Below are 18,062 nucleotides of genomic sequence, written 5' to 3'. Positions count from 1 at the left end.
AAAAAACACATCCTTGTCCAGTCAAAGTCTAAGCCTTGTAGGAAAGAAGAGGTGCGGTACCCTGCAAACCCAGTGGTCTGTGGAGGGAAGGTAAGTGGGAAGGTCAGAGTTCTTCATGACTATGATTCACCCTTATCTCTTATCAAGCACTTTAAACTCACTTTTTATTAGAATCACAGTCTCCAAGTTCCTTGCCACCCCTCACCATTACCCCCTCACATTACCCCCCATTTTCAGATGGACATCACCTGGAAGTCTGAGGGCACCCTGGACATGGTACCCACCCACTATAGAGTCCTTCCTAGGTCTAAGCTGCCTCTGACCTTGTCTACTTCTCCCAGGTACTATCCAATCCCTGAGGCAACCATGGCCTATGGAATCAATGCTTCCAGTGAAGAACAGCTTAACACCTCGGCAGCAAAAGCAGGTCTTGATTCATGACCACAGGCAAGGAACTTCCTTGCTACTGGTGCAGCTTTTTCTTTTTTAGATCCTGTTCCCTAAGCAATAAATCCTGTTTGTTTACTGCTTATAGAGTCTTAAGAGGGGAAAGGCAGCTATTACTAGAGTCTCATTGCCTATAAGACTCTGTCCCAGATTAGGGGTCTGGTAATGTGAGGATTAGATGCTGAGAGCTTCCTGGGAAGAAAGGTCCAGGGAAATACTCCCCCAAACAGGGCAAAGGTGGATCTCTGCCTGAGGGCCCCATGCCTTAGTGGGTACTAGAGCTGGGAGGACACTTTCAACTACACAAGGGGACTCTGGCACTTGGCTCACAGTGCTCCTCTCTACCCCAACTTCTGCCTCCATTCTGGGTGATTTCACTGTCCAAATGGATAACCCAACCAGGCCACTGACCCCTCCTCATCTCTAGGAACCATCATCTTCTTCCCTTTTAACCAGCTATTCCATGGATCTTCCCACTGCCCAGAGCTCTTTCTGCTGTCTTCTTAATCATTCTACTGTCTGACCATCGAACTAGTCCCTCAGTTCATCCTTCTGGTTCTTTCAACATTCCCTCTCAGACAGCTATAACACCGCACATAGCAGGCACTTAGTATATTTACTTACCTTTCTGTCTTGTTCATAGACTTCAGAGACTCCTGACCACAAACCCCTGCACTGTTTCCCAATCTGTCACTCAAACTCTATCTTCCTCACCAAGCCTGCCTGGGTTCCCTGGTCCATCTCTTTCTCCATTCTGTGAACCTACACTGTGGACATGGTAACAAAGATGCAGACTCATACACTCACTGCCCTTGGTCTTGTCCTTATTCCATCACCAAATAACAGAACCAAATCCTTGGAATAAACAAATACTCATCTTCATTCCTACAATATTACTGAGCACTTTGCCATGGGAAAGGGGGTCTACCATAAATCATGGGCTCCCTGCTCTACTGGGGCCTCCCCACTGTCTGGAATCCTTCTACAGTCCTCTCTCCAAGCCCTTTCTGTACAGTCCTTTCCCACAGGCCCTCCCCTCCCACCTCCTCAGGGACTAGGCTGCATGAGTCAGTCTTCAACATCTCCCTGTCTTTTGGCTCCTGCCTGCTCAAATCTCTCTCTTTTCCTAAGAAAATCATTATTCCTGTATCTCTCTTTAGCTACCTATCTCTCTCTCCTTCTTGTCTAACCCAAGTTTCTCAAAAGGAGAGTCAATACTTGATGTCCAATCTCCTCCATTTTTCTGGACCAGATCTGCCCACATCAGAGCTTCTTCTAAGTATGCCCTCTGTGCCTACAATCCCCATGACTCCCACACCACTGCAACCCTGCCTGCTCTATAGGATAGAGATGGGGCCCAACCTATCCCAGGAAACATGCTAATCTTGCTCCATTGATTCAGCAATGTTACCTCAAGCTAAGCACAGATTGAGGTGGAAACTTTCCCAGTTCATTTTAAAATATGATACAAAAACGTGACAGCCCACCAAAAAAAAAGCAATAAACTCAGAAATGGCAAATAGATTTAATGTAGAGTGTCAACTTCAATTGATTGATAGTGGCTGCCTAGAGTGCTTTGTAGAATAGGTTTCTGAGGATGCACCCTGGCTCGAAGAGAAAGACTGCTGGGATTAGGAATATCTGAAAACACAAGTAAAAGAAAATAAAAAAGTCAATTATATCCACCAATAGGAAGGAATAAAAATGCCAAAAGTAGTGTTTTCTCACACTCTCCATGTCATCCTCCAACCCTGGCCTTCCTATAACCACCCAGCTCTTTATCTCACCCCCATGAGCCCTGGCTTCCCCCAAATATAAGTAGATACCTGAAATCTCACTTGTAGGAGAAACCACAGGCACCAGAACTGCCACTGGTGCTGGCACCAGCTCCACCAAGGCCTGCGAAGAGCCCAAATGTGAGAGTGGCTGTCAGGCTGGTGCTGGCACCAAAGTTGCCACCAGCACTGGCACCAGCACTGGCACCACCACTCTCCTGGGCTTTGGCTTTAGCTTCAGCTCCCGCCTGGATACGGGCTTTGGCCCAGGGTCCAATATCAGCTTCGTCCCAGTTGCAGGGCCCAGCAGCATTCTCAGAGCCGAGCCCAATGCCCATCTGAGCTCTAATCTCAGCCCTTGCCTTGGCTTCAGCTGCAGCCTCAGCCGCAGCCTTCATATCTGCTTCCATTGCCTCTCGGTACTGAGCTGCCCATTCCTTAGGGTCCTTCTTTTGTACCTACGACAGGAAGAACAACCATCTGAAGGATCCAAATCTGAGCACCAAGTGCCTACTCTATGCAAATTATAACACCATAAATACTACTAGTAGTTATGCACCTAATATTCCAGCTTTGCTTTGACACTTACTATCTCTGTGACCTTGGGCATGACACCTAACAACCTCTGAGCCTGAGTTTTCTCACTTGCAGTAAGGCAATGACATGTCAGTTGTAAGTATTAAATGATTCAAATGAAGTGTTTGCACATTAATACAGGCTTCAGAATGTTCATGCATGAGCCACAGGCTTCTCTGCACACAGCCTACCCCAAATAGTGGCACCCCATGCTCTTGGTATGCCAAGCTTGGGCAGTTTTCCAATTACCTTGCAGGCAAACTTGAGGACTTTCATTTTGCTGGTTTCATAGTAAGAGCGCAGGCCCCAGAAGAACTCATATTCAGGGGGATTGCTATTAGGGACTCTGACATAGTCCAGGTACCTTGAAAAGAGAGGTTCAAAGCCTTTATGTCTATAAGACCACTCATGGCCCATTCATGCATTTAGGTAGCAAACTCCCCCACTGATTACTGCAGCTTTTCTTCCAATCTTCAGCCCTATCTCACTGACCCTACCCAGCACCCATGTGGAGGTGTAAGGGGCCTGTATAGAGTATTTGTTCATAGGAAGGCCACAAGTTTTGTGCCCCTGTCACGATAACCCAGATTCCTGTTGGGTGTATTGCAAATAGAGAAGCCAATTCTTTAGGCCCCCTGCTCTGAGCACACCCCACCAACGGGCTCATCCATGGCCTGGCTGAATCCTGGTACAGCCCATCCTAAGAAATGACTGTATGGGACAAAACAGTCAACCAAGAGCAGTAGATTCAATGCATACTCTCGACCATTTGTGTGTGAGCATACAGGCATGTGTGCTGGTGCACCTGCATGAGTGCACAGATGTTCTCCAAGGACCAAGAATAGGGCGGGCCCTGGCCAGAAAAGTCAGGAGGACTGGGCTTCAGATCCAAATGGATCCTTTACAGCCAGGGCCATGTTCAGACTTCTACTCTCTGAGCCCCAGGCTCCTCAACTGATACTGGGGTTGGGATGATGGCAGCTATTCTGCAGGGTAGTTATGAAAATGAAATGAGATGTTCAAGTCAAGACTCTAGGACAGTACCTGGCTGCCTAAAGCTACCATTCTATGATATTTCTTTGTGGAAATTAATTTCTATGAAGCCCTAGCTAGCATAGTAAAAAGAACCAAGGTACTGAAGTCAGGATTTAAATACAACTCTTCTATCTGCTGCCTGTATAACCCTGAGCAAATTACTTCACTTCTCTCAGTTTCAGTTTCCTCACACACACAATACTGATGATGACAATCATTCCCCTGAAGAACTGCTCCAAAGGCATATATGAGAGTACAAGTAGGTCAGTAAACGTGTACTCATGTTCTCTGCCACTACCTCAGGAATAAGCTACCACTTGCATATGCACTTATATAACATGCACAAGCACATGTACATGCACCATAGCTTTATCACTCATTTCGAAGACAGACAAAATGCATGGAACACAGCAACACCATACAGACTTACTTCTGCTTCACAAACTCATCAGTAATGAGCTTCTTCACATCTCCAAAAAGTGAGTGATGTATCCTGACAGTAGAAAATGATAAAATAAATACATACATACATAACTACATACGTAGATAAATATAACTGGGGCTACAGCACTTCCCAGATATGGACAGAGACATTTCCCACGTGGAGAAGAAGCTTCCAGCATAAGATGGAAGCTCCATAGAAACCCAAGAGTCAGTGACATAGAGCAGAGTTCAGGACCATTTCCCCATCCACCCAGGTTAGAACCCTGGACCCAATCCAGCACCCCCACCCAGCCCACCAGACCACCAGGCTGATGCAATCCTGGGACCATCCTCTCTTGCCAAAGGACAACACGGACAGCAAGAGCTGACAGAGCCCAATCATACCCAGGGCGCAGCCCCAACTTGCGCAGCACCTCCCAGATGACAGCTGCAAGGGGAGGAAAAAGCAAACAGGGATAGAAAATGAACATGTACAATTCTGACCACGACCCCCCATCCAGTTGCCAACCCAGACACTCACCCTCACTGGACCGATTTCCATTCATGAAGATGATGCTAAGAAGCACCATGAGGAGACCGAGCTTTGGTGAGTCCTTGGTCCTAGGAGAATAATGGGACAGAGAGAAGGTTTACATCCAGCAGCCATCTGCAAAAAAAAAACACATCAGCCAGCTCACCAGGCTAGCTTCTCCCAGATTCTTCAGATATGGGAGAATTCTGCCCAGTCTATGCTTCAAGCTCTATGTGATCCTGGGTAAGGCACTTAAGATTTTGAGCCTAGTCTCCTGTTCATAAAATGGGAAAAACACATCCTTCTCTTCCTGCGTTGCTGAGAGAATAGAAGAATGGTATGATCCAGGCACCCAGTCAATTGTGAGTCCCTTCTTGCTCCCCCAGACCCATCAGTTCCAAGAAAATTCTAGGCATAACCCCACTGATGCCCCTGCCCATCGAGCATCATGATCCACTCATACCAGGAAGCCCTCCTTTGAGAACTATTCTACCAAGGCCAATATGAAGAGACAAGGAATGACAAGTCTGCTTTCTTGGGGAGCTTCTGGAAAACCAGAAAATCTTACAGTAGGAGTGTGCTACCTGAGGCTTCTATACCCTACAGACAATCATAATCAGGTACCACTCTTGTGTGCAGGGCTCCAACTACGTGTGGGTGATAGAAAAGGGGTTTGAGAGCTCTGTCTTTCCTATTTCTTAAGGGGATATAGGGAGAAGACAGGGATGAACTAGTACCATGAACGAAAGCAGATGCCTCCCTCCCATCCCAGCCCTATCCCAGCTTACGTTCCCAGTATGCCTGCATCAGTGGGCTCTAATGTGCTGAGAAGAATGTACAAGTGGTCATTCTTATCAATCTCCTTTAATTGGATCCCAAAAACCTGTGGATGGGGAGAACAGTTTGTGAGACCACAGAATTCAGCTTCCTGGGCATCCCATAACTCCCCATGTACTCAGGAGTCTGTCTCTGTGTGTGTGTATGTTTGTGTGTTTGCGTGTGTGCATGTGAAATCAATGCGATAATGCACATAAAGCACTTAGCTGAGTGGCCAGCACACAGTAAACAGGCAACAAATGCATTATTGTTATTGTCATCTTTGTGATTAGTGGAATCCAGGGAGCCAGAGAGTGGGGAAAGATTGAGAAGTGAGTATCTGAAGTACATTACAGGACTGTCCAGCAGTGGACGGAAGCCCAGACTAAGCTGGGTCACTTGGGTCCTAGCTGTGATTTTACCACGGACTTGCTGTGTGACCTCAACCTAGTCTATGCCCCTTGCTAGGCCACTGTCTTCCCATCTGCACAGTGACAGGGCTAGATTAGTCTCTGTGGTGCCCCCCAGAAGAGACATGTACACCTTTGTTTGATTCAAGGTTTCCCCATTGCACCCATCCCCCAGGTCTGCCCCTTCACCTTCTCCAAGGAATAGCCTGCTCGTTCAATGATTTCAGGATACACATCAGTGTATTCTTTGATGATGTCCTTCAGCATGTCTGCAAGGGGAGAGTGTTGCGAGCACCTGGGCTGAAGTGAAGCCAAGTGGCCCCCATACCCAAACTATAGACCCTTTACCAACCCTGCTGTGGGTGGCACAAACAGGTTCTGAGCTAGTGAACAGAGATGCTACTACTGCCAAATTAAAACTTTGAGAGGGCATAAGTGGAAGCAGGAGAGCAAGAAATGCCCTCAGAACGTGGGGGAGAGGACAATGGAGGGCAGAGCTGGAGGAAGGAACGGGTTAGTAAGACTCTACCTGAGCGTTTGATGGGAATCTTCGTTTGGTCTTTAACCAACAGGTACTTCACCAAATCGTTTGCCTGGGAGAAGTGGAAAAGATGAAAAGATCAAAATGTGTTTGCAAAAGACTTGACACAATGGCAGAGAAGAGGGCAGGCAAAGAATAATGCAGAGTGGAGAGGACAGGATTCTTACCCTCCCTTGCAAAAGGGCCACATCCCGGGGTGGTGGTGCTTCAGGCTCTTGGGATGACTGGAGCTTGGCAGCTCTGCGGCGAGCCTTGCCCCTACGGGCCTTGGGTGATCTCAGAGAAAGCAAAGCTCTCCGGGCCCAAGCAGCCAACCGAGTCCTTGATGCCCTGCGGGCCCAAAATGCTATGGGGCCCCTTGAAGCCCTGCGGGCCATTGAAGCCATTAGGGCCTTTGAGATCCTTCGGCCACCTGTGGTTCCAGAAGCCTGACTCTGATCACTGCTGCCATCCTCTTCCCCATTCAGATGCTTCACCTGCATCAACAGAGAGCAAACACAACATTGCCAGATGAAGCAGATGGTCCTTTTTCCTTCATCATCTCTTTTCCAGAAGTCCCCTCTAATCCCACCCTTGTAGTAACAGCCTGACTCACTAGATATTGGCCATGTTGAGTTTTGGATTCGTCTTTCACTGGTTTCCAAGTAGGAGTTTCATCTTCCCACCAGGCCAGGAGCAACCCAAGTGTAAAGCCTGAGGCTTCTCCTCTTCCTGTGTCCACCACTGATTCTGTTTATAACACCCTGGACAAGTCACTCCACCTCTCTGGGGCTCAACTTCCTTCTCTACAAAACTAGATTACTTTCAGGATTTAATGAGATAACCTGTGTGAATATGCCTAGCTAAAGCCCTTGACATATGGTAAGCTACTACATAAACATAAACTGCATTTTGTTTAGATTTCGGCTATGCGTATTCCTATCTCATGTACAGTCTGTGAGCTTTCTAAAGACAGGAATTATAACAAATTCTTCTTTGTGTCCCCCTACAGCTATTATGAGGAGAGGGAACCAACCTTCTAAAGGTTTAAGTTAAAAAAATAGATAAATAAACTAATTTAAAATTTAAAAAAAAATAAAGGTTTACAGAACCATGAACCAACTGAGAGAAGTAGAAAAGCAAAGATCTTACCTTTCGGGCTTTCTTGGCCTTGATCTTGGGCCGGGTATCCTGATTCTCCTGAGCCTGACTAGCTGCACCCTCAGGCTCAGGTTCATCTGCCAGAGCCTGAGAGGCAGTAGACTCAGTCTCCAGGGTCTTTGTATTGACCTTTGTATCAGCCACATAGCTGACCTTTTTGGTCTCAGTAGCAGGCACTGTCACAGCCTGAGGGTCAGTATGCTGCATTTTGGTGTCAGCTGCCAGACTCTTCTTTTTGGCTGCTAGAAACTGGGTATCGGTCAGCTTAGTGGTAGGTGAAGCCTCAGTGGCAGATACCTCCTGAGCCTCAGTGGCCTTTGAGACTCCTGCAGCATTTGAGATCTTCATGGACTTTGAGACCTCTGGTGTCTTTGAGGCCTTTGGTGTCTCTGAAGCCTCCAAGTTCTGGGTCACTGTCAGTACGGTCTGCATCTTCAAGCCAGGGTCCTCTTCTGAAGCTTCAGCCTGCAAGATGAAGCAGGGAAGCTCACAGACTTTCTCCCCACCCTCAACTAAGCAAATGGCTCCAAAACCCAGGGCCTCACTTCTCTGACCTATACTAACTCCTATTTGCAGTGTGCTCTGACCACCTCTGCCCAACAAGGCCTCTCCTGAGCAGAAGAGGGGCGGGCCCACTCTCTCTCTAGCCTTGCTTCCTCCCTCCTTCCTTCCCTCCTCCCTCCCTCTACTTGGGGGAGGGGGGCAGCACCCAAGCAAGGAGGTAGGTGGAGAAGGATTAGGATGGGAGGGGATGTGCCATGGGATTGGGGGCAGCAATAAGAGCTTGAGAGCAAAAGCAGCTAGAGAGAGGGCAGAAGAAGGGCTTACCTGGAAGCGGGTTGGACTCGTACCACTCTCGCTTGTGTCAGACATGTCTCAAGTCGGCCTGGCAAGAGCTGAGCCTGAAGGGGAGAAAGCCTGGGTCAAGAGGCAAACCCACTGAACGTCTTCTCTCCCGCTCTGCCTGGAGGCTGATCCCCACCCAATCTCAAACCCTCCCAACGCCTCCCCCCCACCCAAGGACTTCGTTCTCAAATTCAGTAATCCAGAACGTCTAGGTCTCAATTCTCTGCAGCCGCACCCTCCCCTTCTCCAGGAAGATGTGCCAGCGCGGCAGCCCTGAGGACCCCGCCCCCTTTCCCAGTGCACCCCCCCCAGCCGCAAGTCGACAATGCGCATGCGCATCCGTTGCAGGGCCCATCTCAGCCCCACCCGCTTTCCCAGCAGAAGCCCTTTCTTTGATGTCCATCCTGCACATGCGCATTCAGCAGCTGGTGCCTCTCCAAGCTAGCCCTTCTCTACACGCCCCTTTCTAGCGATCCATAGTGCGCATGCGTAATAGTCGAGGACTCGGTCCAACACCTTTTTCCAACACGCCCCTCTCCAAGTCCATAGTATCATTCGGTCCCGCCCCCTCCCCAACAAGCCTCACTCTCAAATTGTCGCAGTGTCCGGTAGTCCTGACCCCTCCCCTACTGAATACACCCCAAGTCCAGAGCACCGCCTGGTCCCGCCCTTTTTCATAATACGCCCCCCCTCCTCCAAACAGGGCCCAAGTGCATCTTGGTTCTGCCCCGTCCCTAATACACCCCCTCCTCAAATCAGTACTGAGCTAGTGATTCCATCTTTAGGCCCAACCAAACAGGGTCCGGTCCCCTCCCTTCCTGACTGGATGGATCCGGTACGATCCGGTCCTTTAGAGGAGGATTTCTGCAGATCCCAGAGGGTGGGGCAGACCCCTCCCGGGCTCAGATCCAGGGCTGCTCACCTCGTCCTTCTACAATTCCTGAGTGCGTCCCTCTGAGCCCCTCATAAACTCAGAGACTTCCCTCCCCGCTCCAGGCCGGAAGTGGCCCCGCCCCTTCCCGCCTCCCTAGGGGGGCCTCTGTCTGCCCTTCCCCCGCTCCCGGCTCCTCATTCCTTATCCCCCACTTCGTACCAGTCCGTATTCCCTCTGCCTTGATCCCCGCTCCCTAGTTCTCCACTGAGTTTCCTGTTTACCCCACAGGATTCCTTATTTCCATTCCTCACATCATCCTCCTTCATGTTACTATTGCACTCCCTCCCCTAGTATTCCTTAACCATTCTCTACACCCCCCTATTTTCTTCTCTGAATTTCCAGTTCCCCTCAGTATTCCCTTTCCCCCTCGTATTCCCCATTCACCATTCAACACGCCCAGTTCCCAGTTTTTCTCCCCTCTCTTCCTCAACTACTCTCTGCTCTCCAGCCCATAAACCTACTACTCTCTTGGTCGTCTTCGTTGCCTACATCCCACTCCGAGTAACCTCTCCCCTAGCTGCAGTGGTGCAGTAAAAATTGCCCACCTGCCTGGCTCTATGTTCGAGAGGACTGGAACCACTGTGTGGAAACCTCAATCTCAACGTCCCTCACCTTGTCCTCCAGCGAGTCCGGAATTCGTCTGCTGTCTCTTAGTCCTTCTGGAAGTCAGCGTCCTGGACTAGAGCTGCAGACAGACCAGCCCAGCCCCTTTCCGCAGCCCCCTGCCACCCCCCTTCTCCTTCCTCGGGGGGTGGGGCAATGGGGCCCAGCTCAGGGCTGTCTGACGCCAAAGCCCGTGTTTATGCCACTGTACCAGGCTCGGTCTGAAGCCATTCCAAACCAAAACCACCGCCTCAAAGCGATTCATTCATTGAATATATTTATTTTTATATCTTTATTTTTGCTTATTGCAAAAGTAAAGTGTTGTAGTTGTGAAATTTCAAATAATACAGAAACTTGTAACATACTTATCTCATGCCCCAGAAATAGCCACTATTAATATTTCGATATACATTCTTCCAGATTTGTTTCTATTCATATACTGATTATTTGAGTTTTCTGCCAACAAATAGTACACTATATCTGTTATTCTGTGACCTGTTTTTTTTTTCCCCAGTTGTATATTCTTTAGAATTAAGCTGTTTACAGCTTTCCATACTGTACATTTTTCTTAACTGCTCCATAATCTTTTCTGTATAAATGTCCCATAATGTATTTAACCAGTCCAGGGGTACATAGACATTTAGATTGTTTCCATTTTTTATTTACTGTTACAAGCAGAGCTGACTCCATTTTGATACACAAACTTGTCAACTTACTCTAAAAAGATACACAGAATGAAATTTCCACAAGCAATGTCTCTTGCACATTTGTGTGCTGCATATATTACAAATATCTTTCATGTTATTTATAATATTCTTTGCTGTACAAAAGGTTTAATTATTATGTAGTGAAATGTATCAGGTTTTCTTTTATCATGACTGGATTCTGCTTCATGCTTACAGATGCTTTATAGACTTCTATTTTATTTTATTTTATTTTGGTTGGCTCTTTTTTATTTTTTTTCTTCTTTCTTTTATTTTAAGTTAGTTTATCTATTTTTTAACTTTACAATACTGTATTTGTTTTACCAAGTATAGACTTCTATTTTATAATAATCATTTTTTTCTAGTTTTATGGCTCTATTATTTACATTTGAAAGTTTGATCACTCCAACATTTGTATAAGAATTATTTTCCAAAAAAAATGTAGCCTCATCCCTACACCATTCATCCATCTTTTCCCCAACTGATTTGAAATGGTACCTTTACCACATAACAAATTCATATAAGTAATTGAGTCTATTCAGGAGAACAGAATAAGATGTATAAAAAATGGAAAGACAACATTATTATTAATTACTGAGTATATGAATGCAGAGCTGGACAACCTGAGAGCATCAATTGATATTATTAGAAACCATAATAAAAATCAACATAGTGGTCAGTTATAGAATTAATATTCAATACCTTTCCTACATCCAAAAATAACTAAAATGGTTATGCCTTCTGCTTCATGAAGTCATCGTTTCCTCATTTAAGCAAATGAAATGTGAATCCCTATGTTCTGTGAACAATTCAACATATGTATACACATACACACACACTTTATAGATATTCAAGGTGGGTTTCTATTCTGATTTTTTCTCTAAAGTGTTGCTTCCTCCAAGTTTGTGACATCAGCTCACCACTTTCCTGTCTCCCAGGTTCTATCCCCCAGCTACAAGGCTTTATTTTGCACTAGACACAGCCCTTCCTTCTTCCAGTTCCAGTACTCTAAATTCCCATCCCTTTCAAATCACGGCAAGCCTTGAATGCCAAGGTAAGGACTTTGCTCTTGATCTTGAGAACACCAATAGGTTATTGAAGGGTTCTAGGCTTGGATACAACATAGATTTGTTTTAAAGAAAGAACACCATTCTAGTTGCCTAACCCATTAGGAGTATGAATTAAATGTCTTCCTGGAAAAAATGGAGAGTAGTCATCCAGGTAAGCAATAACTGTGGTTAGGCCTAGAGTGGTAGCAGTGGAGGTGGTGAGAAATGGTTGAATTCAGAGATACTAAATTAAAAATGACAAGACCTTATGAATAATTGGATGTAGGAAAAGAAGTGAGAAGGAGGGAAGTGTCAAAGGGAACTCTTTGGGAATCTAATTTGAGAGATCAAATGTGTAGAAGATAACCCCTTTCACTAATACATGGAATACTAATGGAGGGGACCTGGGCCTTGATTTTGAGGTACTTGCACAACAGCCAAGCGGAAATGACCCACAGGCAGTTGAATATACATATCTGAAGCTCAGGGACGAGGTCTGGACTGAGGTTACAGATCTATACTTATGAATGGTTCTTTAATCCATGGGAAAGAGCACCTGGGAAGAATGAAAACCTTAAGAAGAGAAGGAGGCCAGGGAAGAGCCCTGGAGGCCAGCAGTGACCTCAGCATATGCAAAGGAAGAGGAGCCCAGGAGAGAGACAGATAAGTAATGACCAAGGAGATTGAAAAGCAGTAGAAAGTAATGTCACAAAAGCAAGGGAAGAGAATATTTCAAAGGGAGGGGAGGGGTCAATAGCGTTGAATGCTACCCAGAGATCAAGAAAAGATGTGAAAAAATGGCTAGGGATTGTAGCAGTCAGGTAGTGGTCTGGTGTCTGGTGACCTTGGAGGGGATAGTTTCAGTACAGACACTTGTGGCGTAGATTGCTAATTATTTACCCCAATATACATTCTCCTCTCCTTACCTAGTGATAGAACATCTGATTTTTACCTGGACACAACATGTCTTCTGGAATAAAGGCTGTGAGGACAAGGGTCATCACCCTAAGGATAGTGGAGGAGTAAACTAAAAAGCATCAGGACCTCTAACAATTTCATAGGGCCACCTCGCCAGCTTTGGACTGCCTAACTCTGGATTTCTTTTAGGTGAGATAAATATGTGTATGTCCTACTGAAGCCACTGTTTTGGAATCTATGCCATATGGCAGGTTTCTTTTTTTAATTTTTAATGTTATGTTTTTAATACAATTTTGAAATGCTACTTTCCATTTACACTTATAAAATGTTAGCTATATTCCCTGTATTATATGTAGCTTATTTTTTCCCTAATAGCTTGCATGTCTTAATCCCCTTCCCTCTCCCCACTGGTAACCGCTAGTTTGTTCTTTATATCTGTGAGTCATACAGCAGTTCTATGATTGCAGTGAGTTGAATTGTGAATTGCAGGTGAAGTATTCCTGACAGTGTGTATAAACTACTCTTTAAAGAAATGTGTGACTCTGATTCTGAGCCTCTCCCAAAATATAGCCCTGACTAGTTTTCCAGCCTTTATCTTGCTATTTTCTGAGTACTGTCTATATTTCAAACACTTCACTATTACCAGACATGTCCTACCTTCTCTTACTTAGGAGCCTTTGCTCATACAATTTCTTCCCCATGGAATGCCCTCTGTCACATATACGTTTTGTTATACCTCCATCATTTTAAATTTCACAGCATTTTAAGTCCTGGTTGTGGCCTTTAGGATCCTGGAGTAACTTTAAAAGAATATAAAGTCAGACTCTTAGCAGTTATTGGACTCAAGGAACTCAGCTGAAATCTCAGTCCATGTCCATTGGAGAGGCATTCCCAAAAATTTTCAAAGTCAAACTTCCCCAGTTCCCTGTTAATATCACCACCTTCCTAGAATAATACCATAACCACCCTTAATCTTATGATCTGGGGGTCAAAGGACAGGATGGAACCTTATCAGGAGATAACAAAACAAATTCACTTGAAGTCTTCACCATTTGACTAGAGAGATTTACCACCACCTTCTCTCCTTGTGAACTCTCGGAATCTTTTGATCTTCAGCATCTGCTCAGAAACTCTGAGCAAACCTAGGTCACTGGGTCCCAGATGGGTTTCCAGCATTCATAGATCAGCAGGCAAATACCTGCAATCACATAGATCCTACATATTAACTTGGAACAAAGATGAAAAGCTGAGTTATCACCAGGTAGATTTGTTCAGGAGATAAGGAAAGGCAAGCTAAAGACTGCTTAATGCAGAATGGCAGGGAATGAAACTGCCTAATACTGGAGCAGTCAAGATTTCAGACTCCTAAAGTTTACATGGAAAGCCCAGAATATCCTCACCACCAGTCCTCTCCTAACACATTTCCCTTCCCCCAAACTATATAAAATCAGTACCTCTGAATGTTGGAAAATTCTCAAAGGTGGGAGCAAGTGGCAAAGATTTCCTTCCAAGGCTACCTATCACTTCTTTAGTCATCTAAGTTGTACAGCACAGCATAGCAATCAAGTTAATATTGGACATCAGACTTTCCTGCTCTTCACATTTCCTAAGCTGTTCACATCACTGGGACAGGCTTCCTAACCAATCCTTCTGGACCCCAATCCATATCTCTGTTGGGCTCTTTCTGTTCCTAACACGCAGAGAGAGCAGCTCCCATCCTTTCCACTTCCAGGCTCATGTGCCCTCTCCCTTGAGCTGCTAGTGAACTCTCATTGTTTTCTCCCTTTTACGTACAGGGCAATTTAATTCAATTTGTATCAGTTTAAGCCCTGAGAGCTATTGTTTCCACAACCAAAATGACTACATTTTGTTAAACCAAAGGCAAATTTCCCTTAGACAAGCAAACCAGCTACCCACTTTTGGACTAACACTCCTCCTCTTCTCTTTGCACACACCTGTGAGGCAGGTTCAGGCCTCACATGCAAACACTGAACACCAACTATATATTAGGCACCTCTACAGAGGTGGCTTTTTCTCTTCAGGGGCTTACATTTCTACTGTGTGAGCATTAGCCTCACTTTACAAAGGACAAATTGGGGGTAAGGGAGGTAACTTGCCCGTGACAGGTCAAATAGTGAATGGCAGAAAGAGAACTTGAACCCAGGTCATTGTGATGCCAAATACCAGAGACTTTACCACTGTTCTCAACTACTGCCAGTAGTATAAGTCCCATAATATCCTTTCCAACCCTCTTCATAAACATATGCATGGCATATTACAGTATGATTTTCCTCTCTGGAGGGCAAGTCTAATTGGATATCCACATACCCTTTCTGATATTGTCATAAAGTATCATAGGATATATATTTTGTTTTAAAATCATTATAAATTTTTAGGATCTTATTTTTATTAGAATAATGCACATACAAGGCAAAAATCAAACAGTACGGAAGGAAAATATGCTAAAAATGAATAGTCCCCTGCCTTGACCCTCCTCATCTCCATCCCACCCCTTCAAAGCAAACTTTTAACAGTTCTTGCACTTAGTTCTGCTGGTGGTTGCCTTACAACTCTAGATAATGCCTATATACTTTATCTCTTGGTTTATAAAATTCAGACAATATCCTGTTGACTCCCAAGTATGACAATGAGGGATTTGCTTATGTACACTGCCTCACTTTTCCCTCAACTCCCCTGCAATGTTTAACACTGATATTCCTGTTTTGTTCCTACTTGATTTTGTAACTTGAAAAGACTATATACTTAAACTTTATTCCATTTATTTTTTTAATAAATTTATTTGTTTTAGTTGTGGGCTAATTACTTTACAATATTGTAGTGGTTTTTGCCATACATTGACATGAATCAGCCATGGGTTTACATGTGTTCCCCATCCTGAACCCCCCCCACCTCCCTCCCTATCCCATCCCTCTGGGTCATCCCATTGCCCCAGCCCTGAGCATTTGTCTCATGCATTGAACCTGGAATGGTGTTCTGTTTCACATATGATAATATACATGTTTCAATGCTATTCTCCCAGAACGTCCCACCCTCACCTTCTCCCTCAGAGTCCATAAGACTGTTCTATGCATCTGTGTCTCTTATTCTGTCTCACATATAGGGTTATCGTTACCATCTTTCAAATTCCATATATATGCATTAGTATACTGTATTGGTGTTTTTCTTTCTGGCTTACTTCACTCTGTATAATGGGCTCCAGTTTCATCCATCTCAATAGAACTGATTCAAATGTATTCTTTTTAATGGCTGAGTAATATTCCATTGTGTATACGTACCACAGCTTCCTTATCCATTCGTCTGCTGATGGACATCTAGGTTGCTTCCACGTCCTGGCTATTGTAAACAGTGCTGCGATGAACATTGGGGTACATGTGTCTCTTTCATAGAAGGAACATACATCAACATAATAAAAGCTATATATGACAAATCCACAGCAAACATTATCCTCCATTTATTTTTGACAGATAATTTTGACCACTTACTTTTTAAGACAAGGATATTAGAATCACCACCCTCCCTCTACCATTCAGTGACCCACATTGTCAGTTTCATCTTTCCTTTACATTGTCTAGGTTATTAACATTTGCATTCTGTTCTGCAGCCACATCCAGGTCTTCCCTGCTTTGTCCCCAGATTGACTATAAAAGTTGAAAACCAATAAACAGCATCTACACTATCATGAATTTTTTTCAAAACCAAGCTAAGTGGTGAGCCAGGAATACAGTTCCTTCTCTACAAGTCCAATGTCACAATATTTGGGCATCTTAAAAGAGAATATTTCTCATGTATATTATCATATGTGAAACAGAACACCATTCCAGGTTCGATGCATGAGACAAATGCTCAGGGCTGGGGCAATGGGATGACCCAGAGGGATGGGATGGGGAAGGAGGTGGGAGGGGGGTTCAGGATGGGGAACACATGTAAACCCATGGCTGATTCATGTCAATGTATGGCAAAAACCACTCCAATATTGTAAAGTAATTAGCCCCCAACTAAAATAAATAAATTTATTTTTTAAAAAAAGAGAATGTTTCTACTATCAAGGCCAGAAGGAGTCCCTCTTATATTCCATCAGCTGCTTATAATCATGTTCCATTTCATTTAGCTTTGTAGTTAGCCCATGATTTTCTTGAACAGTTACACACACACACAAACACATACACATGAATTTTCTAGTAGCCTTTCTTTTTTCTTTGAATTGTTTGCCTTTATTGCACTCATTCTTTCAACAAATATTTATTGAGTATCTACTGTGTGCCAGGCACTGTTCTAGAAGCTGAGGTTACAGCAGTGAAATAGATAGACATCCTTGTCCCCATTGAGTAATATTCTAGCGAGGAAGAAAGAAAATTATCAGATAAATAAGTAAAATATGTAACAAGTTTAAGTGTGATTAGTGCTATGGAGGAAAAAAAATCAGGGAAAAAAGGACAGGGAATGCCAGTGAGAGTGGGAGGTTATTGCAATTTTAAATAGGTTGGTCAGGGAAAGATTCACTGAAAAGGTAGCACATGAACAAAAACTTTCATGAAGTGAGAGAGCTAGCCAAGTGGATACCTGAGGAAAGAACATTCCAAATAGAAAGAAGAGGCAATGCAAAGGCCCTAGAGCAGGACTGTGCCTAGCATTGTCTCCTGCTTGTCATTTTTTGAAGAATATAAAAGTCAGTGTTGCTAGACAGGTGGAGGAAGGCAAAGAGGGAAGTAACAGAAAATGAGGCCAGATAGGTAATGAGGGCCTACTCTTATAGCACCCCACCCACCCATGAAAGGCACAGTGGGATCCACAGGAGTGTTTTGAGCAGAGGTGGGAGAATATCTGACTTGAGTTTTCAAAGGTTCCCTCTGGCTGTTGCGCAGATATACTGGTGAAGTGGTTGGGGGGAATGACAAAATAGGAAACTTGAATACCTGTGAGGAGGCTGTAGCAGTAACTGCTTGGGTTGGATCCACTGTTTCCTGGGTTCATTTTTCTGGGGACTTATTCTGGAGATCCTTCTTCAGCTTTGGAAAGTTAACTTCTAATATGTTTTTGACAAATTGTCCTTCATTTTTTCTGTTCCCTCTGGCTAAAACTCCTGTTATTCAGATGTTGAACCTGCTGGATTAATCTTCATCTCTTAAATTTTCTCTTGTACATTGTGTTTCTTTGTGTCTTTTTGCCCTAAATCATGGGAAATTTCCTCAATTTTATTTCCCAACCCTTCTGTTGCTTTTCTTTTAATTTCAGCAACTTATTTCCACTCCCGAGTCTTTCTTTTCTCTGATTGTTCCTTTTCTGTGGCATTTT

The 18,062-nt window shown here is 44.5% G+C and overlaps 1 protein-coding gene and 1 non-coding gene across 8 annotated transcripts; both read right to left on the bottom strand.

Annotated features, from left to right (window-relative positions):
- Window positions 1-1,953: 1,953 nt before the first annotated feature.
- MAGED2 (MAGE family member D2) lies at window positions 1,954-10,151 on the bottom strand. 7 transcript variants are annotated; one of them, XM_081565502.1, is made up of 13 exons: window positions 10,021-10,151; window positions 8,524-8,597; window positions 7,687-8,160; window positions 6,723-7,031; window positions 6,544-6,607; window positions 6,204-6,283; window positions 5,577-5,671; window positions 4,798-4,877; window positions 4,662-4,704; window positions 4,264-4,326; window positions 3,048-3,162; window positions 2,274-2,680; window positions 1,954-2,088 (listed from the first exon to the last, which is right to left on the bottom strand). In XM_081565502.1, exons 2-12 carry the CDS (start codon window positions 8,566-8,568, stop codon window positions 2,282-2,284), a joined length of 1,767 nt encoding a protein of 588 aa, XP_081421628.1. In that variant the 5' UTR covers window positions 8,569-8,597; window positions 10,021-10,151; the 3' UTR covers window positions 1,954-2,088; window positions 2,274-2,281. The 7 variants fall into 7 exon arrangements, with proteins under 7 accessions (XP_081421628.1, XP_081421623.1, XP_081421622.1 ...); XM_081565497.1 differs by having other exon boundaries at window positions 10,088-10,151; XM_081565496.1 differs by lacking the exon at window positions 10,021-10,151 and adding an exon at window positions 9,464-9,514.
- Window positions 3,324-3,451, bottom strand: LOC145537308 (small nucleolar RNA SNORA11). Its single transcript, XR_014076331.1, has one exon. It is a non-coding gene; the product is annotated as a small nucleolar RNA SNORA11 (small nucleolar RNA).
- Window positions 10,152-18,062: the final 7,911 nt, after the last annotated feature.

The sequence above is a fragment of the Giraffa tippelskirchi genome, chromosome X (genome assembly GCF_054371585.1).
Source record: "Giraffa tippelskirchi isolate mGirTip1 chromosome X, T2T-mGirTip1v1.2.pri, whole genome shotgun sequence".
Taxonomy (NCBI): Eukaryota; Metazoa; Chordata; class Mammalia; order Artiodactyla; family Giraffidae; genus Giraffa; species Giraffa tippelskirchi.
Note: the sequence above shows the minus strand (reverse complement) of the source record. Positions and strands in the feature narration are given on the sequence as shown.

Excerpts from the sequence above, each read along its gene's own strand:
- MAGED2 (XM_081565502.1), bottom strand. The coding sequence starts at position 8,568 with ATGTCTGACACAAGCGAGAGTGGTACGAGTCCAACCCGCTTCCAG. Across the intron at positions 7,032-7,686 it reads AGGCCAAGAAAGCCCGAAAG|GTGAAGCATCTGAATGGGGA; the intron begins GTAAGATCTTTG and ends CTGTTGATGCAG. Across the intron at positions 2,681-3,047 it reads TCCTCAAGTTTGCCTGCAAG|GTACAAAAGAAGGACCCTAA; the intron begins GTAATTGGAAAA and ends TTCCTGTCGTAG.